This window comes from Leptosomus discolor, chromosome 3 (assembly GCF_034619465.1).
Source record: "Leptosomus discolor isolate bLepDis1 chromosome 3, bLepDis1.hap2, whole genome shotgun sequence".
Classification (NCBI taxonomy): Eukaryota; Metazoa; Chordata; class Aves; order Leptosomiformes; family Leptosomidae; genus Leptosomus; species Leptosomus discolor.
This window is the reverse complement of record NC_141393.1, coordinates 68929386-68957326: the sequence shown is the minus strand read 5'-3', so window position 1 is coordinate 68957326 and position 27941 is coordinate 68929386. Positions and strand designations below refer to the sequence as shown.

Below are 27941 nucleotides of genomic sequence, written 5' to 3'. Positions count from 1 at the left end.
AAATTAAAGAACTATCATGACAAGGATTTATACATCTTCTCTCATCCTGCTTTTAAGCTGCCTGGTCTTGCTAAAAACATACTGTATGTCAAATATGCAATCTTACTAGCCTTGCAAGGGCTAACTTTTGCTTGCAGTGATGTTAGCCTCTGTTTTTCTGGATCAGGTCCAGCAGTGCTGATGCACTATGTTGTTAGTGTACTGTAGGCAGCATAATATATTCTCTCACAGCTATTTGAATGTAACAGTAGTTTTCTGGAATTGCAAGCAAGAAATTGGGGGGCTTGTCATTTTTGGCCACCAATGGAGTGATTTTTTTGGTTAAACATTTAAGCAAAGATGAAATATTTTTCCTTTTGAATACGTCAGTGAATTAATTTTCATCATCTTGCACTAATTCAAAAAAATATCATGTACTATCTGGAATGTATTCATAAAAAAGACTAATTAGAGATGTAGCTCTGCCTTGCTGATGTCGAGTGTGCTGCTGCAGCATAGTGATGTGTGGCATCCCAGCGTCATGATTCTTGGCTTACTGGTGGATTAAGACACTACCTGCTAGCCAGACATACCAGAGGTAACTGAAAAAAAAAAATCAAATAAGTTTAAATGTATATATCAAACTACTGGCACTCAGTGATGACAAGATGTAGCAGAATGAGGCACGGTAATTTATTGTGTAAGTTTTTGTGCAGCAGGGATCTAGCTGCATTTTTTTCTTTCCCCTTAATAGATGTCCTGAAGTAACAGGTTTTGCTGTGTGGCTGTGGTGCATGGGTAGCAGTCCCATGGCACCTGGCTATTCTGTGATCCTGCAGCTGTGGGACTGGAAGCATGGGACACAGCTGAGCTCTGGGATCTTAAAACTGCACTTATTGAAGTGCTCTCCTAGCTGAGAAAGCATCTGAATATCAGAGAAGGACCACCAGATCAGGCTTAAGTTGCTGCTGACCCTCTGCTGAAGGTTGTTGCTGCTATGGCTGAGTTGACAGAAAATAGATAGGTGGTGATAAATCCAGGCAGAACCCAAAATCTTGGCTTAAGTTGAAATGGCAAGGTTGAATTAGTTGAGATGTCAGACCACAAGCTGAAGTGGCTGAGATGCGACCAGGTATTGCCTCTGCCATTTCTGTATTGATGTGGCAGTTTCTGGCAAGGCAAGGAAGGGTTTTAAATGCCACGTGCAGTTTTAATTTCTTGCAGGTTTTAGCAGCAGTGCTGCTTCTCCCCAGCCACAAAAATGTGGATAACAAAAGTATGGAAAAGCTTGGTTTTATGAAGCAGTTGTGTTAAGCTGGAAGCAGAAAAAAGCAGTGTTGTGGCATGAGAAGTGACTCTACCAGCAATCAAAACTTTCCTGTTTGGTTAATTTCTGTGCTGAAACTCCAGTGGCTAAAACAAATGGGAAAATGAAGCTTTTGGTAGTACTGGGCAACATTACAAAACTGAGGTCTGGGGAGGTTGCAGCAGGGACTGACAGAGGAGAGATGTGGAACCGAGCGGGATGGTGTCACAGGCTATAGAGACAGGGGAGGTAAGCAGGCGGTGAGATGCCATTAGGAGCTTGGGCCAGAGGCAGAAAGCAGAGCAGGCTGAACATCACCCTGGTGTAACAGGAGTTTGGAACAGGAGGAAAACCAAATAGGAAGTTGCAAGGGGAGGTGAGGAGACCAGGAGGGTAAGAGGTGCTTTCTCTGTTCAGTCTTAGCTTCCTGCTGGCCAGGTCGCTTCCCAAGCAGTGGGCAGCCTCCCTGACATCCATGGACCTGGCATGTGCAGAAACCTAGAAGAGCTAGATTTAATGCACCCAAGTCCAGTCACCCTGGATAGCAAAGTGAGATGGTGAGTGAGGGTGGGAGAAGCAGGGACAGTCTCTTCTGCCTGGCGTGAGGTGGGCCTTTAGGAGGTGGACTTGTTCTGCAGCTTGCTCGGGAGCTTGTGGTAGCCTCTCGTCAAACTCTGGCTCCTGTTTTGGCCAGCAACCCACCAGGCTGTGTTAGCAGCTTGGCTGTTTTAAATGGGGAAGGGTGCAACCTCTAATTAAAAAAATCTTATTTTTCAAAGTAATTGAAGCTGTTGCAGAACTTTGAACTTGCTGTGTCAGAGGCTGTTAAAAATTCAAGGTCTTGGGTAGAAACTACTGTTTTTTCTTACTGTGAAGTACGTAATGCCTTGATTTTTAGATGCGGAGTTGTAGACATTTACTTGATGGTATTCAGACACAGGAAGGGTCTGTGTACCCTGTTGCTTCACGTGGCTATGTAAAGGCCGGTTTAAAAGAGAGAAGTGTGTTTTAATTAAAAATAGCATACACTTTTGGTTACGAGAAAATAGCTGTAATTGTTTTGTGTATAACATAAGCTATAGCACAATTAAGCAGTTTCTTTAGTGAAACTACAGCTTTTCCTGTTAGAAAAAGGTCAAGTGATTGTTTAGCTTGCTCTTTACATGAAACATCAAGGAGGTATTGAGTGTAATTACTGGAGATTAAGATTTTGTTTGGATGTTATAAGATTTTGTTTGGATGTTAGCTAACACATTGGTTAATGACTTGTAAAAGCTATTTGTCTCTTAGAGTGGAAAAAGTTACCCTTTAAAAGAGCATGTATTGTGTAGTACTTAAATACTTGGGCGCTACTGTACCCAATTACTCCTATTGTAAAAAAAGGTCGTGGTCCTTAAATCTCTCTAGAGCATCCTGTAAGTATTTTGAGCTGAACTAGCCAACACAAAGGCATGTAAAGGCTCAGGCACAGCATCAATGCACAGCACTAAAGGCTGTTCGGCAGGAAGCTGTCTTCAGCTTCTGCTGCATCCTTCGGGCTGAGCCTGTGAAGGGTTAAACCATAACTTCAGAAACCTTCCCTTCCTGCTGGGATGCTCTGATCCTTCCCTTGCCTGAGTCTGTGGGGAAGGGGACCAGCAAATATCTCTCCATTCTGCCATTTCGCTGCCTGCATAGATCATAAATCCCCCCTCTACCTTCACGACCCAGATCTGTTGGAGGAAACAAATTTTAGTGGTGCTGGTCACGCAGCCTTGGAGCCGTTCCTTTTGTGAGTGGGGAAATTGGCCTCTGCCACTGCTGTGATGCTGTCTGGCCCAGGGTCCTCCAGCAAGTAGAGGATGAATATGTCAGAAGGCAGGCTGGGGGTAGGGGTTGATGTCCTCTTTTTATTTCTGAAAAGTTAGGGTTGCCTTCAGCTTTCAAGCTTCAGAGCACTTGTCTCGTCTCAAGCTATGTAGCCTTTCAGTATTTCCAGTTGGGTTGGAATGTATTTCTTGCTCGTACAAATGTCTGTGTAGATCTATATAAATTAATATCTTGTATTAGATTGACAAAACCCAGCAATTACAGTACAGGCTGTATTTGTTTCTATAGCTTGCCCCTCTGCCTAGGCATTTGTGGATTTTCATATGGATGATATGACAGAAGTGATTGATTGCTTCCAGGACTGATGATGCAATTCTCTGTTCCCCTCATGAAAGCTCCTGACTTCTGCAAGCTGCCTCTCACTGGAAGGGTGCAAACAGGCCACTTGCTTCACCCTTTGGTCTGCAGACATTGGAATTCTGCAAGTTACTGCAGTATCCACAAAAAGAAGATGAGGAAAGGAGAATCTGCTGTTGGTCTTGTGTTTGCTACCTGCATATCTGTGTTTCTATTTTAAAAAAAGCTCCACAAATTAAAAACTGTTAGAAGCCACTGTGTTAGGTTTTTGAGCATATAATTTCATTCCATGCATATGTTAAAATGTATACAGTGAGTCATGAAATCACAGCTATTGGCAATGTAAAACTTGCTCAAAATTGTTAAGCATTTTACATTTATTTCCCCTCCCCTGACTGTCTTTGCCTCTAATTTCCCACTGTGATTATGGTGCAGCTGTTAATTAACTTGTTATAGGTTAAATGAGTAATCTGCAAGACCTTGTTTTAGATCACAGCCCTGTTTAACTATGACATTAATTATAGAATTCTTGGGTTTATTTTTTGAATGTAATCTTGAAAATACTTTCCGTGTCTTAAATTCTGTTTTTCAAGAGGAAATTCTGTGATGAGATTTAAAAGAACCAGAAAGAGGGTTTTTTTATGTAGCCATTAATGGAATATTAACTAAACTGTCCCTACAATATTTAAAACAAATGGAAACAAAAAACCAACCCTACATTATCCTGCAGAGTCTACTGCTGTTTTTTGTAGGACAGTTTGCTCAAATTATACAGATCCTCAGTGGTCTCTTGAAGATGCTCCAGGTGCTGAGTCATGTGCACACTCTTGCTGAGCTGCTGCTGGGAGCCAAGAAGGATTGTTGAGAGGGGAATATTAAAAGTCTGTTTATGACAGCCATTAATACGGCTGGTGCGGAGGGTACAGCAGCCTTTCATGAAAGGTGGCTTTACATCAGAGCATAACAGGGAGGCTGCCCTCAGCTGGGGTGTATTTTTATCTTGTTTGGGTGTAAGTGGTCTCTGCTAGTCTGTAAAGAGTGGTGAGAAATGCTGAGCTCATACATTTTACACGGGAAGGGAGGATTTTATGAATCCTACTCAAGTCTAATACAGTGCCTAATTTTATAGATGGTAAAAAAAAAAAAAATTCCTTTAGTGGCATCACCTCTGAAGGGTTAATATTTCCCTTCCTGCCTGGTGCTGGTAGTGTGAAGTTCATCTGAGCTGTAAAGTCAGAAGGATACAGGTGGAAAATACCTTTGGAAGAGGACATTGTTGGTCCTCATTTCATGCTTCATTAGCCCCCCTGCCAGAGGACCGGCCTGCATTGTTACGGGGTCAGGAGCCTCCCGCGGTGTTGGGGGAGAAGGGACATCTCCTCCCTGTCCAAGGGCTCTCATCTTCGGACCACCTGCATTTGGGGTGGAGAGCACTCTCCTCCCCTTGGCTCTCCTGGCACTGGCCTTAAATAGTAAAGGAAAAGACGGCAGCAATTATGGCACACACAATTAACAAGCTCTAATCTCCAGCCTTGCGTGTAATTGCTGCTGTCAAATACAATTAGCGTCTGCCCAAGTTCCCTTCCCAGGGGGATGGCCAGGCTGTGGCACAGAGGGAGAGGAGGCAGGCGAGTGTCTGAAACTTTAGGAGAGTTTACGTTTTCTTGTTGCCTCCGTAATAATCCTCAGTTCTCAAATTGTGTCCAGAAATGTTAATCCAGAGCATTAAGGGGACATGGTGGCCAACAAAGCAGGCCTTGAGGTCTACTGTTGGGTTAACTCCGTGAAGCGTCTTCTGTAAAATTTGTCACCTGAGACTATACCAGCTTCATTACAATTCAATCAGCACACTTCAGGGATTTACTCGTACCTTCATGTGAGCCTGACAGGGTTACAGGACATTGCCTGTCCATTCATGGCAGCCAAGTCTGGAGCTGCTGATCACCTCCCAGGTGTAGTTTGGGTAGCTAGGACACAGGCCAGGGTTTCTCCTGCCCCTGCTGAGCAGACCTCTGCAAACATCCAGCTGTTGCAGCTCCTCCAGGCTCAGTGGCTCAGGACCCTTGGTTGCACCCCAAAGCCCTGCAAGCACCCTTGTTAATTACAGAAGATAACTATTTTGATGAGATGAACATTTTTGCTAATGGCTTTCTCTTTTTCCTTAAATATATATTTATGTGAAGCTACTTAAAGGTTTCAAGTGTGGAGAAAAGCCAGAGTGAGATGTGAGGAAACAGGGGGATGACAGATGTGCTGTGCAGCACAGCCATGTCCCTTGCCAAGCAGCTATGGCTGCTGTTTGTGCTGGGTGTCTGGACATGCAAAACTAGCCGGGCAGAGTTCTCATTTTGCTCTGGATAAAACTTGGATGCCTGCATTTAACCCATGCTTAGGATCTAGCTCTTCTGTTAACTCCAAGTTATGGTTGTGGGATTTTTTTAAAAGCTTTGCTGAAACTTGTGCTAGTCCTGCTGTTTTGTAGTATCTTTGTAGGACTTCTCTGTACCTTTCCTTCTGCCAGATTCATGAGTCCCTTGCTCTATGTGTAAAATAGCATGTACCATTTGGTCCAGTTCAGTCCCAGTCACTGATGGCAAGTTCACTTGTGTGGCTATAACGAATTCTGGCACATGAGTTTGAAGTGAGTCATCAGAAGGGCCCTTGGAAGTGCCATCTTGTTAAAGCTGTTGTAGCCTATTTAGCGTATATTGGAACAAAGCTTGGGCTCAGAGATGAAAAATAATAAATGCCTGTCCTGTCTTCAGGGATACAGCAAGAGGTTGGCCCACCAAACCAGGCCCCGACAGGGAACTACCAATCTTCCTCTTTAGATAATAATTTTCATCCTGCTCTCCAAAAATGCAAGAAGAGCAATGGATCATGCTGTGATCGCGGGAGACTTTTAAGACCAAAATAGAAGGTGAACTCAAAACCCTCACAAAGAAAATGTTTGTGTCTAATTGTTTTCTGTTTCCATAATGCTTAGTATGATAAAACTATCTTCTTTCTCCTTTATTTTTCAATCATGATTAGACTTTAATGTTGTTAAAGCTTATAAGTGAGTTTGAGCTACTGTCTTGTTGAAGAGAAGATGGAGCTGAAATTGTCAGTGAGGCATTGGACAGGGTTTTTTAATGTGTCTGTCATTATATGTTAACCTCTGAACTGGGACACGACGTCTGTTTTATGGCTGACAACAATTTAAAGGTATACATCTTGACATCGTGGATAAAGGAAGAAGGGGGAGTGGAGGAAAAAAAATGAATTAATGATGTTAGCAAATATTAGTCCCTGTATTTCCATTTTGCTCAGAAAGTGGTTGTCAGGCTTTGAGGCAGTCTGGAGCAGCATTGTCAGTGACAGCCAGTCGAGATGCGATTGTACCTTGAATCGAGCCGGTCTTTTATTGACATATACAGTGCACTGAGGCAGGATTGAGGATGCTCTGCTGTCTGTTCCGGGAGGAGTGTGCCTTTTCTCCTGGTATTCTGGGTGACATTTGAGAAGGATAGTTCTAGGCTTAGTGGAGTTCCCTGCGCCAGTCCGTGAGCCCATCGGGAGTCAGGGGAGTTGAAAATGTCTCTTAATGAGTGTGTATGCTGCATACTGAAGCACATATTTGCCCGTGATTTATGCTAGCTTTGGTAAACCAGATCCACCTCCAAAGTTAACTGTCAACGGTAATAGTGACTTTGATATCAGCCTTAATTGTACACAAGCAGCAAAGAATCAATAGGCAAGAGTTAGGGGAAAACACAAGAAATTCCAGTGCCTCTTAAGGCATCTCTTACGTTTCTTTATCATCTCTTCCAAGATCTCTTGCATGCTACTGCTTGTGCTTTGGCACTCGAGTGCAATCCTGCAAGGTTTCTTCCTATACTGTCACAAATTCCCCTTTATTCTCACAGTTTTTAACTGGCAGTTTGAGGGCCATCCCCTCATGCTCATGGAGCCCACAGTAATTTTGCCTTTTCTACAGCATCTCTCTTACACGGTCCTGACTGCAGATAATACTACTGTCATCTTTCTCAGATTCAGGTTGCAAATTATGGGAGCCTGGGATCATGTTATTCCTTGACTATCATTAGTTACATGTGTATCTGCAGTGCTTTTGGACAGCACTGCCAGCAGTGCAAGAAATTGACTTGGCTTAAGAAAGCCACACAGTTAATTATTAGTGCCTTTTTAAAGGAGGAAAGAGAATGTACAGTGTCAGTTTTTAATTTCATTGTGGTTTGCAAGCTAATGTGACTTCAAACTCACTGGTCATTATCTGTATATACGTAGTGTTTCCTTTTATCTTTTCAGCTCTAAAAGCTCTTTTCTGTTGTAGAAGCGTAAAGAGATTTGAGAAGGAAAGTGCATCTGCATGTTACTCATCAGCTCATGTGAGCGATGAATAAAACCGCTGGTTCCAGTTAGTGCAGTAGCTGTGATGTTGTTTGGAAGGAGCAACTACTTTGTCCCACCTCTTTCATTACCCAGTATGGTACACTGTGCTGGTATTGGGTGCAAGTCCCTGGCAGACTGGGTAGTATAGATATTGGAAGCAGGCAGATGAGCTCATGGTATAGGTAAGTTGTCAAGGGCAGCTGGAAAAAAAACAGTTTGTATCTGCGTTGAGGCAGAGTTAACACTCCTGGGGAGAAGTGTTCCTCGTAGCCTGGACAGATTCCCCTTGGGAGGTCCAGTGGTGATGAATGGTAGAGCCACAATGCTGTCTTTCATGTCTTTGCAGAGTAGAGGTGCATATTAAATCCTGAGAGGATAGCTGATACTCTTCCTGTACATTTTTCATAAACTTATTCTACATATTGAGGACTGTGATGAAATAAGCTTGGTTCAACATTCATAAATTGAATATTGAGTTACCTATTTCTATGTGAAAGAGATGAGATAAAAGCTACTTGGACAAAGTAACCTGTATATGGATTAAGAGCCCGAGAAGTTTTTGCCTGAGCTTTTTTGGGAAAGCCTTTATCGCTAAGTTTCCCAATGACCTTATGTGTACTCAATCAACATGATTAATCTTTGGTAGAAATGCACTGGTTGTGCAAAGAAAGTGAACTTAATCTAAGAAACCTGTTTTACAATTTCTGCCCTGTGGAAAGATGAAATGTATTTTCACAAGTGTTGTTTCTGACTTTGAAAAAAAGCAACAACCAAAAACTGTAGTGGGAAGAGATGAAAGAATATAGATTAAAAATTTTTTGTGGTTTCTGATACTGGTTGAATGACCACCGTCCCTCAATATTAGAGAAGATGGAGTGGTTGTGAGTATAGCTTCATGTTATAGAAATAACTCTTGCGTGTACTGGCAGATGATCTGAAATTAATTTTCTTTAAGTGGTGTGGAAATAATTGATGGACAGCAAGGTTCTCTGCTAAACAGTTTTTGTTGTTTTTTTTTTTTTTTTTTTTAAGAGGGGCATTGCGCTGTAAAGACTCTGAAGCCCTTTCCCTTCAGGAAAGGAGAACTTCACGTCTTTTACTCTAAATTAGAGAAAGCCTACTTGCCTGTGAACAGTTTTCAAAGCCAATTTCTTTTCCATTTTTTCTTATTATGAAGTATGTCTGTGATATCTGCAAACCCAAATATTATGGCTTTGGGCTGGTACAGGAGAGCTGAAAGGTGGAACTGGTTCCTCAGACTGTGGAGAATGTCAAAGTAAATGTGTTACGGGGAAACAGGAAATAGATTTAAAACAAAAACAACCTAGGGAGCAAGAAGAAAAACAAATGTAAGCATGTTATAATAATAAAAAAATCAACATCTTTCTAGGTAGTAGTCTGATGAGGCAGCAATGCTTTTTGGTGTAATCAGCAATGTATCGCAGCTACTGAGAGACTGCTAGTGGTTGGGATGGCTTTCCGTTTGCTTCTGATTTTATTCACCCTGGGTTTTATAATCTCTTGTCACAGAAATTCACAGAACTGTCCATTGACAACAGCACGTTGCAATTCATGGGCTGGTTTTATAAGGAATTAGTGCTGCAAATTGCAAACCGCTTTTGACTGCTTACCCGAAGACTGAGATACTAGATGCCCTTAGAGTTAGGGTTTCTGGTGCCCTGCAACCCTTAAAATAGGGTCAGGCTTTCAGACAGCAAGCACTTAGCCCTTTCTGAAAGTCTGGCATCAGTGTGAAGTCAGCCAATCGAAGATCCCGAGCTACAGGATGTTTTTTTTGAAAAGGTAGGCCTGAGGCTCCGTATCGATCAATCATTATTCTAATTGTTCATTTCTATTACAGTGGGAATCATTCAGAATCCTAGAGTTCCTGGGAGTAAATCATTTGGAAATGCTGCCCATTATAAAATTTAATTTTAAATCTATATTAAATAGATTTATAAAGGCAAGCTTTGCAATCTAGTAACATAGCATTATGCTGCCTCACAGAGGCTCAGCTTTTGGGTCCTAAGGGGCCATGGCTGGGAGTGCTGTGGAGGCAACGCTTTGGCTTGTTGTGAGCAGGATGGTGAGGTGGCCAAGCCTACGTTTTGGGTGACCCTTTTGGGCCACTTTCAGAGGAGCATTGATCCGGTTTGCTGAGAGATCCTTCCAGCTGTTCTGGGTGGAGTAGGGTCGTGGGGTACCATCTGCCATAAAGATGGGGATTCCAGAGGGCCGATCCCATCTCTGGGGCAGGGATGTGAGATGGCCGAGGGGTGGCACATGCTGGACCAATCTTTCTTTTTCTTTCAGATGACAGAGAAGAGGGGAAGGGAAAGCAAAACTGCATTTGGAGGCCCAGTTGTCAGCTCGTTATATCAAGAAGAAACAATCAGGTGATTATCTGTGCTGGACTTCAGTTAAAACCAGTATTTTTCTTGTGTAATTTTGTTAAGCTTTTTTTTAGTATTGCACAAGTGTCGTGGCAACTACAACAGGATAATAAATGACAGGAAAGAACTTTTCAGGTCCATAATCATTTAAATCAATAACTGCCTGTATCATTGCCAGGTAGTAACCTTTCCCTAGCGCAAGATGTGGGGGAAGGGCAAGGCTTCCCATTTTTCAGTTATATTGCTAAAAAAAGGTAATATTGGATATTTTTAATAGAAAGCTATTCAGACACTACCTTTTTCAAATAGTTATTTCTTTACCAATACATTCATTAAGGATTGTTCAGTGAAGGTTTTAATGTTGGACAATGTTTGCCTTCAGGGAGAGTTTGTACCTTTTATCAAATTAATTTTTTTCTAGCTTCTGCAGCTAGCATAGCAGAAACACATTTACTGAGCTAGAATGGCTGCTATTTAAAAACTGTCAAGGTGCAAGTGGTAGGTGACATTAGCTACTGAATAAGGACAGCTGGGTTTTTTTGTTTGGTTGGTTTTTTACTGTTCCAGACTACTAATCATGGATATAATATTAACTCAAATACCTAAATGATTGTCTGGAGGATCTTTCAGAATACAACATCATATTTTTAGTTAAGATTAATAGTCAGGGGAGACTAAATTTTTTGAGCAATGTTTGCTGTCATGTTGCAGTCACCCATTTATGTGTATGTGATCCCATTTGTTTTACTGAATGTCTTGCATCATTTTGGTCCTAGGAAATTAAAAGGTAAACACTGATTTCTCTAAACACAGCCTCCCAAGCTTGCTGAGAACTTTCCCGAAGTGTTAAAAATCCAATATAGCATTTCTTTGACTTGTCACAAACTAATGAAAAATAAATCTTGAGCAGGTGGCTGCAAACTCTTTGCAAGTAGCTTGGATAGAAATTGATGTGGCTGTCCTGTGTAGGCAAATAGGGTGGCAGTTTTCTGCTTGGCGGTACTGCGGGCACTTCCCTCGGTATTGTAATCTGCTTTATAGTGAGATGGAGCAGTTGGCCAGGAGTAGCCTTACATGGAGAGCCAACACATCTTTAACTTGCCCCTGGACCTTGACTAGAGGTGGTCAGGTATGACCTTGGTTTAACGCACTGTTTGAGGAATAGCACTTCTGCTAGCCACCAGCTCCTTTTTTCTTCCCTGCTCTGTCAATGTAGGTCTCTGCCAACATCCTTGATCTTATAGTTTGACCTTGTGATTTAAATCCCCTTTGAGCTCTTTTAGGAGTAGAGCATGTCAGTGCTGCCCAATGTTGGCTGCTTAGTATGAGCTATGCTCAGTCCTACAGTGCTTTCAGAATCTTGGCTATCCCAAGTACTGCCTGTGCCCCTTCTTGGATATGAAATAGAGCACAATATACAGGAAAACTGAGTTTGTTCTGGTCGGCTTGACTAGTCTAAGTCTTGTTGTCCTATTTTTTTTATTTCCGTGAGAACATGACTTGTGCAGGACTGGAAGACAAATATAGCTCTGAAAACACTTTTTTTTCTCCGTAAACACACCATGAAGAACATGTGTGCTGTATGTTTAGTGTAGCATAGCTGTAGTCTTTACAAAATGAGTCTGTAGCAGATGTAGTCTGACACAGCTGGAATAGGGTGATTCTGCTGAAAGTAAGTTAAATGAAGTCTCCTGACTGTGCTGCAGAATGGAAACTCATGCGGTCCATTAGCATAGCTTGGCTTGCCAGCATCAATGTCTCCAGTTGCAAGATAGGAGGTGAGCAAGTGTCGTCATAATCTCACCCACATGCAAGTTGTACAGCTTCAGCTTTCTCAGTGCAGTTGCCCATGTATTATCCTCTGTAGAGGAAGAAAATGAAAACGTTTAAGAGGAAAGAAAATATAATAGCTTGAGCCAGCATAAACTTAAACACATTGATAGTTATGGGTAAGTCCCATGCTGTAAGTTCAGAGTGTATGTGTCTGCTACCTCAAAACCTAAGGTCTTAGAAAAGAAGCGTTGCAGACTATTTTATTGACTCAGTTGTCTATGATGGGCCTACTGAAGCTTCACAAAAAGCTTGCAAAAACTGAAATATAAATGAAACCACTTTAGCCTGTATCCCAGGGCTGTTGATAGGATAAGTATTTTCTAGTTATAGGATGATATTAAGGAAGCCCAGAATAAGAAAAAAAAAAAAAACAACAACAAACTTGTTTACTAAAAGCTGAAACTCGAGTCCTCATCAGCCCTGGGTTATGACAGAATGCTGAAAGCAATTTCTCAGCAGGCATTACTCTGCCAAACACAGCCTACCATATGCCCTTTAGGATTCTGCTGATACAAAGGCAGGAGAAGGCTGTCTAATTTATCTGGAGCCCGGCATCGTCACAACTTTGCCTTGCACCAGGAGACAGACGAGAATGCAGGTACACCGTTTTGAAGGTTCACCGAAGCAGATTCACTTTATTCTTACCAGAGGCTTTTGAATGGTTTATCAAACAATTAACTTTCTCCAAGCTGCTGCTACATAATAGGAAGATGAGAGATCTTGTTTTAAATAGTGTAAACCATTAGTTTATCATCAGCAGTAAATTATCAAGCAAAGCAGCAGTGCCATTGCTTTCAACTGAGTGTCTAAAATAATGCATAAATAATGCTTACATTCCTTTTGTGGAATGACATGCTTGGGGTTTAGGATGCAAATCTGTAAATGTGGGACAAAGTGGAGTTACTATACTGTACTCTAAAGTCAGGTGGATCAGAAGTAGGAGGAACTGGGATGGTGCCAGGGCTGATTTTGCCTTATTGCTAATTATCTCAAATGTTTCTGCTTTGAGAACAAGATAGAAAAATAGTCAGTCTAGCTCACAGAAGTACATTGCCCTGATTACAAATAAACTCAAGAGCATCCATAGAAACAGGTTATACCGATCTAATTAAATCAATTTAGAGAGATTCAGCTAAATCAGTGCAATTCGTGTGTTCATAGGTCAATCCTCAAATCAGGAGAAGGTCTTTTGAGCTAATGTGGCGTAGCAGTTATTTACTTTGGGGTGCTGGGCACTGGTCATCAATTAGGAGTCATTAATAAACCCTGGCAATAAAGTGCTCAAGTACCCCCAGTGACTAATGGGGAGCAGTTGCAGGATGTATTAGCGTAGTGCTCTGCCTCTGTGTTTCTCTGCAAATCACTTATCTCACTTCAGGCATTACATAAAAATAGTGCATGCTGGTTGGTGGGACTGATGGTGGGACATGGAGGTTCCCCTGGAAGGAAATATTTAGAAGTTGTCTGTGATTTCTGGCTGGGTATAGTGGTGGGGTTTTTTACTGCTACATAAAGCTTTGTGTCTTTTCTGCTCTTATTACCAGAAAAAAAGCAGTAGTAGTTGAGCTCTTTCATGATCAAATAGCTATAATTACAGTTTCATAAACGTGGGAAATGAGCAGTGAGATGAGGCTGACTGTTGTGTCACCAATATAAATCTAATCTAAGACACAAACTCAGGGAGATGGTGAAAACAGCGTAGAATTGGAAATCCAACTTTAAAGTTATTTTTCAATATTTTTTTTTTTAGTTGGGGTGAGGGGGAGGCAGTTTTGTAAGTGTTTCCAGCAAATGAAAGCTTTGACTTGGCAGATGGAGAATGTGAAATAATGTTGACAAATGTCCGTGTCTCTTTCCACTTCCACTGGAGGAGCCCTCCTGCACTCTGCCATGGGCTGCTTCCACACGGCATGCCGGGATGGGAATGACATTCACTGGTTGGCACAGTGGCCTCCCTGAGCTATGCTTTACGCTACTGCCATCCCGAGGGATGCTGAAGAACCCCTTTTCTAGTAGAAACTTCCGCCTTTCCCATAATGCTTGGAGCAACTCTAGTCATGAGTGTTGCTCCATTTAGGATTGGGGTGCAGAGCGGGCACCCCTCGTATTTGGGAGCCTGCCTGGTGCCGTGTAATCTATCAGAATTGTATTAATCCCGCTAACGCAGCTGCCATCTGGCCCCGCTGCCAGGCCGGCTTGCACGAGCCCCCGTGATGGATGGCCCCAGGAATTGATTAGTTGTTGTGCGAGACAAATGAACTGTTTTGGCAGAAAATACCAGAGGTCGCTGCGTGTGGTCAGGCACAAAGGCTGCTGAATTTTAAAGAGCTGCTTCCAGCATCCATGGCAAGGATGCCGCTTTGGAGCGGCGACAGCTTTTGAGATGAGCCCAGCGCTTTGGAGCATGGTTGGGGTTTTGTTCTCTCCCTCGAGCCCTGCTTTCGGGAACATCAGCACTGGAAATGAGCACAAAGCTGCAGAGATGTGGGAGCCAGCATCGTTGCAGTGTTGGGAATTATGGGCTTGTGCTGGTATTGTGTGTGTTTGGGTGGCTGTGCTGCAGATATCAGTCGTTCGCTGGGCTGTGCAGTCCCTGCGGAGGAGCTTTCCTGGTTGTGTGGATCCCAAGCAGCCTGCAGGGTGCTCAGCCGTGGCAGGTCTCAAACAAAACACCTGCGGGTCCAGGCAGCTGGGGTTTGGGTTTTTTTCAGGTCAGTGTTATTTAGAAATGGATGCTCTTCTGGTGATGTTTAGCAGGCAAGTCCCCGACTTAAAGATGATTGCCAAGTTTATTGCTTCCCCTGCTTTTTATTGTCCCCAGAGCGGTGACCCTTGGGGCTTGGCTTTGTTGTGCAAAGGGACGCCTTGGCTCAGGCCTGCCTTCCCTTTGGGAGAGAGCATCCTTTGGTGGCAGCTCCTATTTGGGGTTTTCACGGCTGCCTCCTCTCCGGTGCTGCCGCTAATCTACTGAAGTGCGTGCAGCGGCGCAACGACGGGTGGGGAATTGGATGACACATGTCTCGCTATGTCCTGGCTGCTCTCGGAGGACGGCTCGCAAGTGTGCCGGCAAGTGGGCAACACTTCCCCTGGGACAGCCTGCCAGCTCGGAATAAACTTGAGTTATGGATTTATTCAGCTTGTAAAACCTCAGCTGGCATAAATAATTGAGAAAGCAAAGGTTTGTCTGTGGTGCATACCTCAGGGACCCGCTCCTGCCTCCCTCCCTCACACCACCCTTTCTTATGAAAATGATCCCAGTTGCACTGATAGATAATAACAACACCAAGCAATTAAAAGCTATGGGTGGCTGGAGAGAGGAGAAAAGGTTCAGTTAATGAGCTTTTCCTCTTCCTGTGCCCAGGAGAGCCTCAGAAGTGACGAGGCGATTAAAGCGAAGAGATAATTATAGATTATGTGAAAATGGGTCCCTTGGGGGCCGTGGGCCTTGACATAAACAGTAAGTGTTGCGAGCGTCTCTCGGCTCCCCGCATGCTGCCTGCTCCGCTCCACCGCGCTCCCGCTCGCCCGGCAGCGCCGTGCCAAGCAGACGGGCAAAGCCACCTGTTAGCAGCACCCGGGGCCACTCCGCAGCGGGTCCACTGGGACATGGCTTGGACCAGCTCCGGGAAAAGGGGAGCGGACACCCAAAGTAGCACCCGATGGCAGCCCTCTGCCCAGAGCTTTGTGCTGGAGGTAACCTGCGAGGGGGGAGGAAGGGGACGGGGCATACCTGGAGGATGCTTTCTGTGCGAGGGTAGCATATCTGAATTTCAAGTCTCTTCTGTGCCCTTTTTCGTGGCAGTCTAGTTGCTCTTTAGAAAGCAGTGAAGTTTACAGCACTCTGAGCAAGGAAAAGAAGCCTGGTTAACTGGCAGCAGATCTTTTCCATGAGCTGGTTAAAAACTGTTGGGTCAATACCTGTGTTTTGGACCACTTATGAGGAAGGCTTGTGAAGCATTCCAAACTTGGGGAGAGATGTCTTGGTTTAAATATTTTTCCACGTCCTTTTATTCAAGCGTGGAAAAACCTGCCCACTTGTTACCTGGAGGCAACAGATAGGCTTCAGCTCAACATTAAGTCAGCACCTCTTACTGGGGATGGGGAAGAGCAGAAGAAAATAGCTTTGGGGGTTGAACACATGCCAGCAATGGAGAAGAAAAACCCTTTTGGCCATCCTCGGGAAATAGATGTAAATGCATTCACTGCCTTTACTGACAGTCAGGTGGTCTCTGTCTTGAAGACTCCCTTTTAGCTCAACAAAAAGAGCCGATGCTTGTATATCGCACAATCTGACATGGAAACAAAATTGCATCTGAGTCTTCCTTTCAGCTACAGGTTTTAAATAATTGTGCACATCTCCATTAGGTTGACTTTCATGGTCTTTCCCATCTGAAGATGTCTTGAATGCTGTATTTTTATTGAAATTTGTATTTTTCTGAAAATACTCATAGAAATGCTATGGGGTCGTGTGAGAGTGTCCCGTCCTGCCCCCCACCCCCATTACCTGAGCAATGTCTTTGCAGTGTCACTTACTTTTGTATTTCTGTTGTGCTTCTGTTTGGTTTTAGGTGGTTACTGGTTTCTGGGCCTTCCTGCTGGCTCTTACTAGTTTTACATGGAGTGCAAATTCCTGCTAGGAACTGGTCTGATAAAAGCATTGCATCGTTTTTGTTTTTGTATAGCTACTACACTGGCAGGATTATTCAGTATGTACACGTACACACATGTAAAATAAAGAGGGAAAAAAACCCTGACTTGCAAGGTTTTAAAGCTGTGTTTCTTTCTTGTTCTCTCTGGTTTTGAATGCAAAGTCAGCAAATAACAGTAACTTGTCTGTATTCCATTCATACCATTCAAGTGGAGCTTTTTCCTCTCATATTGATCCTCCAAAAATCTGGTTTTAACTACCCTGAGCTCTTTTCTCAGTTTCACTTCCTGGTTTTGGCATGCAACTAGATCAAATTGTTTTAAACATCTGGCATACAGCTTCACGTGGTATTTTGTTTGCAGGTAAAATAACCTCTGTTACGACTGTATGGATGGACTTCCCTTGAATCTATTCAGGAAAGGGCTTGTTTCTTTGTTAACATTTATAGAAAAGTTGGAGAGACTATTATGCTTTTTTTTTTTTTTAAGAGGGTATCAGGAGGAGAGGAATGGTTTAAAGCTTGAGAAATGAATGCAGAGTATAAAGGTGAAATTTCTCGAAACCTTATCTTCAGGTAGGGAAATTGGTATTCTGGATTAATTCCATTGTAGAGACTTCTGAAAGAAAAGTGGTTTTTTGGAAGAGGGATATATAGAGCATTTGCAGATGTGGTTATTCCAAAAAGTGAAATCATATCCAAATAGCTGTGTCAGGTCATTGCCCCCTTACAGAATATAATGAGGATAAGACTGAAGAAGTCTTGTCTGGAGGCTGTGGTAGGAAGATTGCCTGGTTTTGGTATGACAAAGTTAATGTGCCCTTTCCCCAGTGGTGCAGACCCTGCAGCATGCTCCCCATGGAGCACAGTCTGTCGCTTTATCGCTGCCATGTATCTTCTGGAACCTCTGGTACTGCCATGCAAGGTCTGGCAGGGCTGAGCTGCCTGGGCTCTGCAGCGTGTGGAGATGCTGGTGTTCAGGCTGACTGGGTAGCATCACTGACAGGGATGGAGGGCACAGCCTGAGCTCATGGCTGTGGCACAGAAAATCGTCCAGGAGTAACTGAGGATGGTTGTGGGCTTCTCTAGCGAGAGACTGGGCTCTGCTTTGGTGTTACGGAAGAAAGTCATCTGTAATAAATGAAGTGTGTGTGGCCATACAGTGGGGAAAAAGCTGCTGGAACCAAGTTATTGTACAGTATTGCTTGAAAAGCAGCTTCACCCGAAAGGCTGGTTACAGCAGCCAAGGGTGTGTTTGAGAGGTTGGGCTAACAAGGTAGGACTGGGGGGACTTCCCAGCATATCAAATCAGCCCTTGTTAGTAGGGGCAGGCGTGTCTCATGACCTCCATCATGAATCTGCCAAGCTCCATCTCGAGCAATATAAGCTTTTGCCTTTTCTAATCCCACCATGAGATTCTTTTTTTTTTCCGCCCAGAATTCAAAGTCATTGCATCTAAAGCATGTAGTCATCTGTTTCCCAGGAGCTTGTGTGTAGTGAGCAGACAAGACGTCAAACGAATGAGTTCATGAGATACTACTTGAGAAACTGGAAGACTTCTGTAGTGTCCGTATGTCTAAACATGGAGTGTAAAATCTTGTGCGACACCCAGGTCTTTATGGGAAAGGTGCAACTCTGTTGTTGGAAAGGACTGCTCGCATTAAAAGAATAGGGGTGATGTGCAGGGGAACAGTGCTATTAAAGGACCAGGGTGAGAGAGTGGTCAGAGGAAGTGACTTCTGTAGAGAAAGCAGCACTCTGCTGCTGGAGCTGAGTATCAGCACTTTTCCCCACCTTTTACTGGGACTGTGGCAGGAAAGAGATGCTTGAGGTCTGAAGAACTAGAGTGTAACTTAATAGCCTAGATGCGCAACAATAAAAGATGAAGTCAGAGTTGTCATAGAGCTCTGCCTGTCCTGGTAGGAGCAGGGGACACGGTCTTGGTGGCATTGGTATTTTCAGGGTTTTTTTTGGGACTGTAGGTCAAAGAGCATTTCTTTTTCTTTTTAACCCATTGCTCAGAAATGCAAATAACATTTAGATTTTACTCTTCCTTGCCCTGACATCCTTCAGCCTATGAGGGTCAAGAGCAGTGCAGATGAATAGGAGGAGTACTGTTGCCTTTCAACACTGGGGAATCTGTTCTCAAACTGCCCCATTGCATTTCTCCTGCCTGTTCTCCTCTGCCTAGAAGGCCCGCAGCAGGATGACCTCCCTAACCAGGTCTGACCTGCTCCAGCAACCTCCTGTTTTTATGAGGAACTTCCTTTAAGGCTGTCAGGTCTGAGTTCTGCTGAACATCCAGAGTGCCTTAAGGTAAGGCGATTTGAAAACCAGGGATGTCATGGGAGGCATATTTTGTGTTTGACTCTTGTGAAGCTGCCAAATCCCATAGCAACGCTTATGGGTTGATTTGAGCCGTAGTTTTCATCTGGAATCTGGAAAAAGAGCATAGTATGTGGGCTTTTGGTTTACTTCTAGAAAACCAATTACCACTTTTCTTTACTCCTTACTAGCAACACAGTTGTATCAGTGTATCTATACCTAAAGGCATTATTGTAAAGGCGCCTCATGCTAGTATGGCGTAGACCCATCTCCGCAGAAAAATTGTCTGTGTTGGATTAAGTAATTTTCCACTGGCATACCAGCGTGGACAGTAGGAGAGATGTACTTTCTCAGCCATATTGTTATCAGTAACTTCCCATCATTAGATATGTGAGTGCAGATTTATACAGCAAGATGAAAGTGTCTTGGTTCTGCTCTGTCCCTTTGCTAAAGATTCATAACACTTGCTTTTTTAATCGCCACAACTGTAGCTCCAGTCACTCATACTAAGCTCTTCTGTAATGTTTTAAGAATCTGTGAAAGGTCTTAACTTCATTAGATGTTATGTTTGGTTGGCTGTTAAGAACAGAAATTTTACTGTGTCTCAAGCCAGGGTATTGCTTTTAGCTCTAGAAGAAGTTATAGGCGCAACAGAAGCGCTGTGACACCACAACCTGATCTTTCTGCTTGCAAGCAGGCCTAAGTGAGCACACGCTGGCGTCCTGGCACAGACACATGCTGGTCCTTCTGCATACACCAACCTGCTGCTCTGAGCAAAGATCACAGTCAAGCTTTGTCTTAAAACTCAGTGCAAAAAGGAGGAGTGCAATTGGGTCACTTGCAGACTGGTGAATAAAAAAAAAAAAAAAAAAAAAACAAAAACCCACAGACAAAAAACTAAGGCCAAATTCCAAGACAGACACCAAAGATTTCACAAATCCTCAGACAATTACTTAACAAAGAGTACCCAATAATAGCAGGCACCTGTTTTAAAGCCACCAGAAGAAAGTACTTGCCCACTGTTCACCCCTTCACACACAGAATACTAAGTTGCAGATTTCTTCTTTAGAGAGGCCAAGAGTATGAATTGGGTTAAAGAGCAGAAGAGTGGAAAAAAGGACCTGGAGAAGGCTGATAAATACCTGGATGCAGCCTCTAGCTACAGAAATTAAGCCACTGAGTTTCTGAAGCTGGGAGGATCCAACCAGGGACAGATTGCTTTGTGCATGTCCTGTTTCTTCTGCTTTTTACTCCAAGCCACTGTTAGTGACTGCTGTCTAAGATGGATGATGTCGGAAGGGTCTTTGGTCTGACCCAGAGTGGCTGTTACAGGTTTGTACAGCAGGGAGAAGAGCAGCTTTAGGCTTTATCGTCTGTGGGATTGCAGTGATTTATACCAGGACTTGAACGTGGGTTTTGCTGGCTACGTTTATAGACTTCTTATGCCAGTTCACAGGTGTAAGCTGACTTTTGTCCTGGCATAGTATTGTTAAAAACAACCTTTGTTTTCTAGGAAGCAGTATCTTCTGTCTCTTAACTTGGGAAAAAACATATTATTCTGCATGTGCAATACTAGGTGTGTGTTTCAGTCCAGTGATAGTATTGAAATGTCTGTAGCAAAGTTAGAGCATGTGATGTCCGTGTGGCCTTTGTGTTCTGCAGTAACACAGTGCTTCTTTTGCTTTTGTTTCCTGAATAGGGAAGAGGACAAGAACATTTTTGATTTCTGCAGAGAAAACAACATAGACTATGTAACCAAAGCCATTCGATCAAAAAAAGTGGATGTGAATGTCACAGATGAGGAGGTATGGAGAAAAAGATAAAGACCATCAATCTTTTAACTGTTTTGGGTATTAACTCAGTGCCACTCCTTTTCAGAATTCCGTGGTTGAGATTGTTATAACAAGGTCCTACAACAGTTGAACAAACGCTTGGTCATTGAGGCAGGAATAATCTCTTTGAAAATAGTTTTCCACTGGATTTCCAGTAGTGTGGATGTACTAACTGTTGTGCTGTAGCATATCAGAAACCTACTTTCTGTGTTACTTTCAGCAATGCCAGCAGCCACTGGCAGAATAAGATCTTCTGAAAAGCCGCTTTCCCCACCTTATACACTAAATGTGGTCAAATAAAGTAGGAAGTGAGGGAAACGCCTTTTTTTGACCCATGAACTCTGTTTACAAGTGCAGTAGGATTTTTGCCATGCCATCAGCTTTTCATCATTCCCAGGTGCAGGGCAAATGAGTGACACCGCCTTTCCAGCTTCACAAAAACAGTGACATCGTCCAGTCTTTCTCTGCTCATTAAACTCAAAATACCATTTCCCCATAGGGACATAATACAGGCATTGCCAGAAACGTCAAGAAAAAGATGTTTAACTGTCTAAAATTGTGAATTGGCTTGATCCTTTTCTTGGTAAAAGTAAACACCTGGTGTGAATAGTTTCCTGTTCATCCTTGAGGAAAGGTAGCCCTACCAGCTTTATCGCCTTGGTTTCGATGCTTGTATACTGCCACCTAGCCCTGCTTGTGCTCTATCGTATGTACAGCTACTTTCGCCTGCTGCTTTCCAGCGCATTGTGTTTTAGTGAACAGATGAAGTGCTTACACATTCATAGACTGAGACGCCACAAATTCAGTTGGGTTCTCCTGTAGCTCTAAGCAGATTTCTGCCCTCTGAGCCATGACAGCCCCGGCTGGGGCTCTGAATGCTGATGGCAGGGCCTTTTATTATTAATCAGGAATTCATGTGATTAATTTTCAGAGGAGAGGAGGGAGGGTGTTCATGATCAGGGTTGGAATTTCACATCATAAATTCAATGAACTGAAACTGTCATGTGCCACACAGTTCCTGCAACAGTGTCATTACTGAGCTCCATCCCTCCTCCTGCCGATCACAGGTTACAGAAGTAGATGTCTAGGGCAGTCCCACAGAACATGGCTTGAGTCCTTTCATTAATAAAAGCTCATTTTGGGGATCACACGCTTGCAATAAGTGTATAATAACGTCATGTTAGCATTGCTTCATTTCCACAGGCAAGATGCAATATTCGTAGTTCGGAAGCTTATAACTTCTTTTACGTTCAAGCAACAAATGTGCTTATTTTCAGCCAAAGAAATTTTGTGCTTTAAAAAAAAATCAAAATATTAGGTGAAGTATTTTTGTGCTCTAACAACATAGATTTTTAGAGCCAGGTCTGAAAACTGCCAGGTGACATCCTCTTTGGGAATTATCCATGAGTCTCTGATGGAAGAGAAAACCTATTTCTGAACTAATGGGTATTAGCACATGACTTTTGCGGAGTATGGAATTGCTTCAGCACAGATAAGAGCCGAAAACCCTGCCCACCTGTGAAGGGCTCATGGGAAGGTTCCCACTGGTGCAAAATTCGCATGTAGAAGAAATTCTCACAGCCTCAGTGATTTTGGCTTACCCGAGCAAATGCTCAAACAGTGAAGTAACAACTTTTTTTGTTGTTTTTTTGGCAAGTGCTGGCTTTCTTAGGCTTGACTCTTAACTGGTCAAAAAAAAAAAAAAAGGCAGCATATGAAAAGAAAAATCTGAAGAACTATTTACTTCATGTTATGTTAAGGAGCTGAAACCATTACCAATGTTGTTCCATACCCAAATGTGTTCTTCACAGTCTGGAGGGCAGCTTATTTTCCAATATCGTGATGGAAGTTTTAGAACCAATTTTAGATGAGATAACCCAGACCGAGCCTTTGGTAGAGTGAAGTGTATGCAAGCATAATCTTGTCATTTTTATTAACTATTTTAGTGTTACTGTATAAATACATCCTGCTGTATCCAAAAGATGCCCCTCATAGCCCTCTGAACATAACTCATGCTGTCAATCCTTTGATTTAAATCCGTATAAATTTAAAATGGCAGCAGGGATACAGACAAAGAGTTAACTTCTTATGAAACAGAATCTACTGAGGCATCAAATAGTCTTGTGCTAAACTGCAAAGATGCTAGGCCCAGCCTTTCCTTATACAATAAAGACATGACTGAGGCTGTAAGGTGTTTAGATTTTATTTCTGTGATGCGTTAGTACTGTATCTAATTGTATCCCCTCATTTTGTGCAAACCTGAAATAAGTTAGCAAAAGGAGAAAACAAATCAAGAATAAAGATGTGAAATTGGGACAGGCTGACTTACCCAAAGTGAAAGATTTTCAGAAAGGGTGACAGAAGTCTCTGGGGTTAGATGCACTTGGCAACTTTGAAAGCATAAGTGGTCTTCTCCCCACAAGAAATAAAGATCTTCATATCTAGCATTCAAGCCAGCATACTTGCTAACAGTTTGGATATAATAAACTTCAATTTGGAATTAAACAAATAATCTAATGACAGTAATCATGTACAAGGTTCCATTTACTGTATCTAAATTGCCCAGAGTTCAGCAGAATAGCTTGCATTCACTTAGGAGTAGTACAGACTAAAACAACCCGTTTCTCTTGCGTATGTCAGCAGGACTAATGAAATAAGAAATGGACTGTGGCTGTGAAGTTGCCACAGGCTCATCCTGGTGGTGTGGATTGCTTGCTGCCTTTTTGAGAACGATATTTCTTCAGCTTTTAACAGTCCAGAAACTGCTCAAAGGCTTAGATGAGATGCTTTTGTAATTTGTGCCAAGGGTTGTGGAGGTTGTAGATAGAGAAATTTTTTTTTAATTGTTGGAGAAATCTCAGTAAACAAACATGTTACCTGTGTGCAGTATTTAAGCCCTTGCCAAAACTTTAATGAAAGACATCTGAAATGGTGCTTGCTTAGTCCCCAGTCCTTGTGCTTTTCAGACAGTAAGTGCCAAATTGGTACCAGCTTGCCAAGGAAAGGATAGGAGCGAAAGATGGCTTTGAAGAAGGATCACATACTTCTGGAATTACAGGGTTATTCCCGTTAGAAGAACTTCTCCAAATGTTTCAGAGCTCTGAAAGCAATTGACTTCCAGATCAAATCTGAAGTTTACCTGTATAATTGCAACAACGGCCCTTCCATTCGCTGTTTTTGCTGTCATGGGGGAGTGCAGCCGTTCTATATGTGTCTGTTCATAACTACCAGTAATAAAACACTTGCCACAAGTTAGAGTGGCTCTCATTGCTATACAGGCATTACAGCTGCAAACATCATGCCTAGAAGTATAGCTTAATATTGTAGCACATCCATTCAGTTTGGCTTTGTTCTCCTCTTCCTCTGCACCGGCTAATTGATGTGAAAATCATTCCTATCCGTTTGTCTGCTGAGACTCGGTATATCTGAGACAAATCCCTGTCCTGTGCTTTGTTTGTGAACACCCTGTGACTTGGAGCTCAGCAAAATTGATGTGCTGTTGGCTTGAGAAACTGCTGTAGAAGCCGGCCAAGCTGGCAGCAGTTATCCAAGCAAAGCGCAGAAGATTTAAGAGGTAGGGTTAGTGCACTGGGGCTATTTTTGTGCTTTTTTTATTAAATACTTCAAAGGCAGGGGAAAATGCATCCTCTCAAGTAACTTCTGCAACAACTGTTGTGTGTTTGAATTGCATGGAGGGAGTACTTTGATGTTTGATTGCGTTTAGTCAAGACCTTACTGCTATGGTGCTTTCCTATACAAAATTATTTGTGTTGCTTTGAGTCTCTCACTGCTTAATGAAATGGTTAATGGGAAGTGTTTTGGGAAAGCTCAATCTGTGGCTCTTAAGATTTCTGCCATGTTATTTAAACATGCAAACACATGTTATGGGCTGATACAAAGCGGCAGCTGAGCAGACTGGAGAACTTTTCAACGTGCATAGGTGATATCCATGCTATACAAAGGGTTGGATTGCACATTCAGTTGAAGTTTGTCTTATCGATAAGCTTTGTTTTAAGGAAGACATGGGAAACAAGTGGACTTTGTAGCTGTATAGCTACCTAAGAATGTTAGCCAGAACTGAGTGTTTTGATTTGCCTGATGCTATGCAAACTGTAGTGAATTTAGCTTGTTTTAAATACAAGTTTCTTAGTAATGCTTTTTGTTATACTGTAAGTAGGTTGAGATTCTTCTGCAGGTATTTTTACCTCTACGTTAAATGGTGTGCTCTTGCACAGGTGGTCTCCAAAGTCCCTTACACTCTGTGTTTAGGGTGTAGCATGCTGCAAGGATGCAGGCATTTCTTGGGTGGAACGTGTCAGCTTTTTAATAGTGCACAATTACAATGCAGAGCCATTTAAGGCACTAATTGGAAAATATTGTATCCATTTAGAATTGCCGAGAAAATATATAGGTAAGCAGAGTGTAATTACCCAAAGTGGAATTGGCCCAAGACTTGAAATCCATACTCCTGCAAATAGCACAAGGAGATTTTTTATGACTGTAGATGATCAAGCTTCAGTTTCTTGCCTTGTTTGAAAGGGAACATTTGCAGCAGAACCAGCCTTCCAGTGTCATGGGAAGGGAGCAGTTGCACAGTGTTGCAGTACCCCTGAGCTGACAGAATTGGCAGCACAGTCTCTCCTGAACTGTTGGTTTTCCTTTATTGGTCTCAGCCAAGTTCAGCACTAATAAAATGAGATTCTGCTCTCCAGAGAGAAATGTAAACCAACATATAATAGCGACTAATCTGTAACTCCACTAATGTGAATTTTTATATAAGGGATAGAAATACCTTTATTTTGTCATATAATTGCGCAATAATTACACTTGTGTAATTACGATATTATTTCTCTACACATATATAAAGAAACAGTTATTGCTATCATGCATGCTGCAGATAGTGCTTCTTTCTTTTGCAGTAAATGTCTGTGGCACAAAAAAGTTGGTATTTATCCAACTGAAATCCTAGGTCTTAAGTAATTACTAGTCCAGAGATGAGTTAAGGATGCTAAACATGAGTTAAAGATCTTTCCATGTTTACCAATTGTTTTAAATTGTACTCTTTCCTCCTTTTAGACTTTGATACGGGTGTTGAGTGCAAGAACATTAATCATTAAATGGCCCATGGATGTCGTCAGTGCTTCCATAGAAAGTCACTGTCAGAAAATTCATTCTATTTCAAGGTTAATTAGTGTAACATTAAAATTATGTGTTACAAAAATTAATTACTTGCTGGGTCAAAAAGTGTGTTAAAAAGCTTAATGCCTTGTGTCTGAGATCGCATTTCCTTACTCAAAATCATGTTCTACCTCTGCTGCCCTGCCCAAGAATATCTAGCAGAAGCAGCATGAGCTTCTGTTGCAGGTGTCTTCTGCCCTTGCTGCTGTTTTGGCACTGTGGGTGGGAAAATTGTCTCATGGTTCCCATTAGCAGGTAAATGAGTTGCTCACCTTGTTCCCCACTGCTCTGTGAAGAGATTTGTAAGCAGGCATGGGCTAATTTAAGTGATTTCATTTGTGAAGGTCTATGACTGTTTGTGTAGCATACTGGAAAACACAGGTCGGTCTGACGGTGTCACAGCTTGGGGGATGATTTCCAAGGAATCCCCTGCAAGTGTGCCACGTGCCGTCCTAAATCAGGAGACACAGATACTAAGAGTAAGTCAAAATTACGAAGTGTATGTAGTAAACAAAGAAGAAAACCTTCCATGTCAACCTACTTTGAACTACCTTTCTCTTTGGAGTTGCCAATATATAAAATCTTCTGTGGTTCATAGAAAATGTCTTAGAGCTGCTTGTCAAAAGGCTCTGTTACTGCTTTGAATGTATTTTTACATTATAAGAAGATAAGTATTGCAGCCTCAGCACAGAGCTGTTGAAGTGTGGAACTGTATCACAGGTCTGCTGTGTTGTCCTGTTGCAAAAAAAAAGCATTCCCTTTCACAGGCTTGTCTGTTCTTGCCCAGAATCAGAGCAGCACCCATGAACCCAGCCCCAAATGTTTGGCTTCACTTCACCGCTTCCATAGCCCTTTCTGAGGCCAGCTGGGTTTTCAGACATGCATGTCAGTCCTCAGAGGGGTCCTAAGCTGCTTCCCATGTCCTTGAAGGGCAGGAAGATCTGAACTTCCATTGCATCCCCTCCCATTGTCGCAGAGACATGCAGAGAGACTTCAGGTGTGCAGAGACTTGCAGAAAGGAGGTGGGAAGAAAACTGCACAGGTTTGGGAGGGGCTGGAGGCATGGATGCAGCAGCCCGTGTTGCAGAGCTGAGAGGGGGATGGTCGTGAGTGATGCCTGCTCAGACGCCCAGTTTTAATCTTCTGTTGCAGCAGAGGCAGAGCCTGGGGGTTGAGTGTTGTGGACCTGCCAGAGGAATGAGCTTTTGGGGGCTTGGTGTCTAGGGGACTTAGGCAGCACTGAAAATCTTATCCTTACAGTAAGTTGTTGCTCTCAGAAAAGTCAGAGGTGTCAAAATCCCATATCTCTATATGAAAACAAATTATGTCCGTCTTTTCATGCTTTGCTGCTCTTCCCCTCTAATTTTTTTGCTGGCTTGTGGGTTTGATGCAGAGTTAATGAAAAATTGAACTATGTGTCACTTTTAACATTTCTAGCCTTATTCTGTAAGGAATAAACCAGGAGCGCTACTATGTTACATACTAATATTATTGTAGGGTTTTTAAAAAGTCTGTGTTAATTTTATTATTGGTACTCAGTACTTAATAGCAAGATTGTGATTCTCTGTGGGGTTTTTTGGCTGTCTTTGTTAATTTTCTCCTGGACATTGCAGGGCCGGGCTCTGCTCCACTGGGCATGTGACAGAGGACACAAGGAGCTGGTTTCAGTACTGTTACAGCATGCTGCTGACGTTAACAGCCAGGTAAGAATGGAATAAAAAGTTGAATTTGACTGATGTGTTACGTAGCCTCCTGACCAAATGTTTCACGTGAAACTGAATTCTTCCAAAACTCCATAGCAAGTTTTCTCAGGGCACTTATCACAGAGAAGAATATCCAAAAAGGTAACCTGGGAAAAATAACATAATTTAGTTACATGAAATATGTAGTC

At 42.6% G+C, this 27941-nt stretch overlaps 1 protein-coding gene across 1 annotated transcript in view; it reads left to right on the top strand.

Moving 5' to 3' along the window:
• Nucleotides 1-27941, top strand: part of ACBD6 (acyl-CoA binding domain containing 6) — an 87914-nt gene that overhangs the window by 15855 nt on the left and 44118 nt on the right. Inside the window, exons 4-6 of the mRNA XM_086462961.1 lie at nucleotides 10157-10239; nucleotides 20740-20845; nucleotides 27664-27753. Of these exons, the coding sequence (XP_086319087.1) occupies nucleotides 10157-10239; nucleotides 20740-20845; nucleotides 27664-27753 (279 nt within the window). The remainder of the gene's footprint in view (nucleotides 1-10156; nucleotides 10240-20739; nucleotides 20846-27663; nucleotides 27754-27941) is intronic.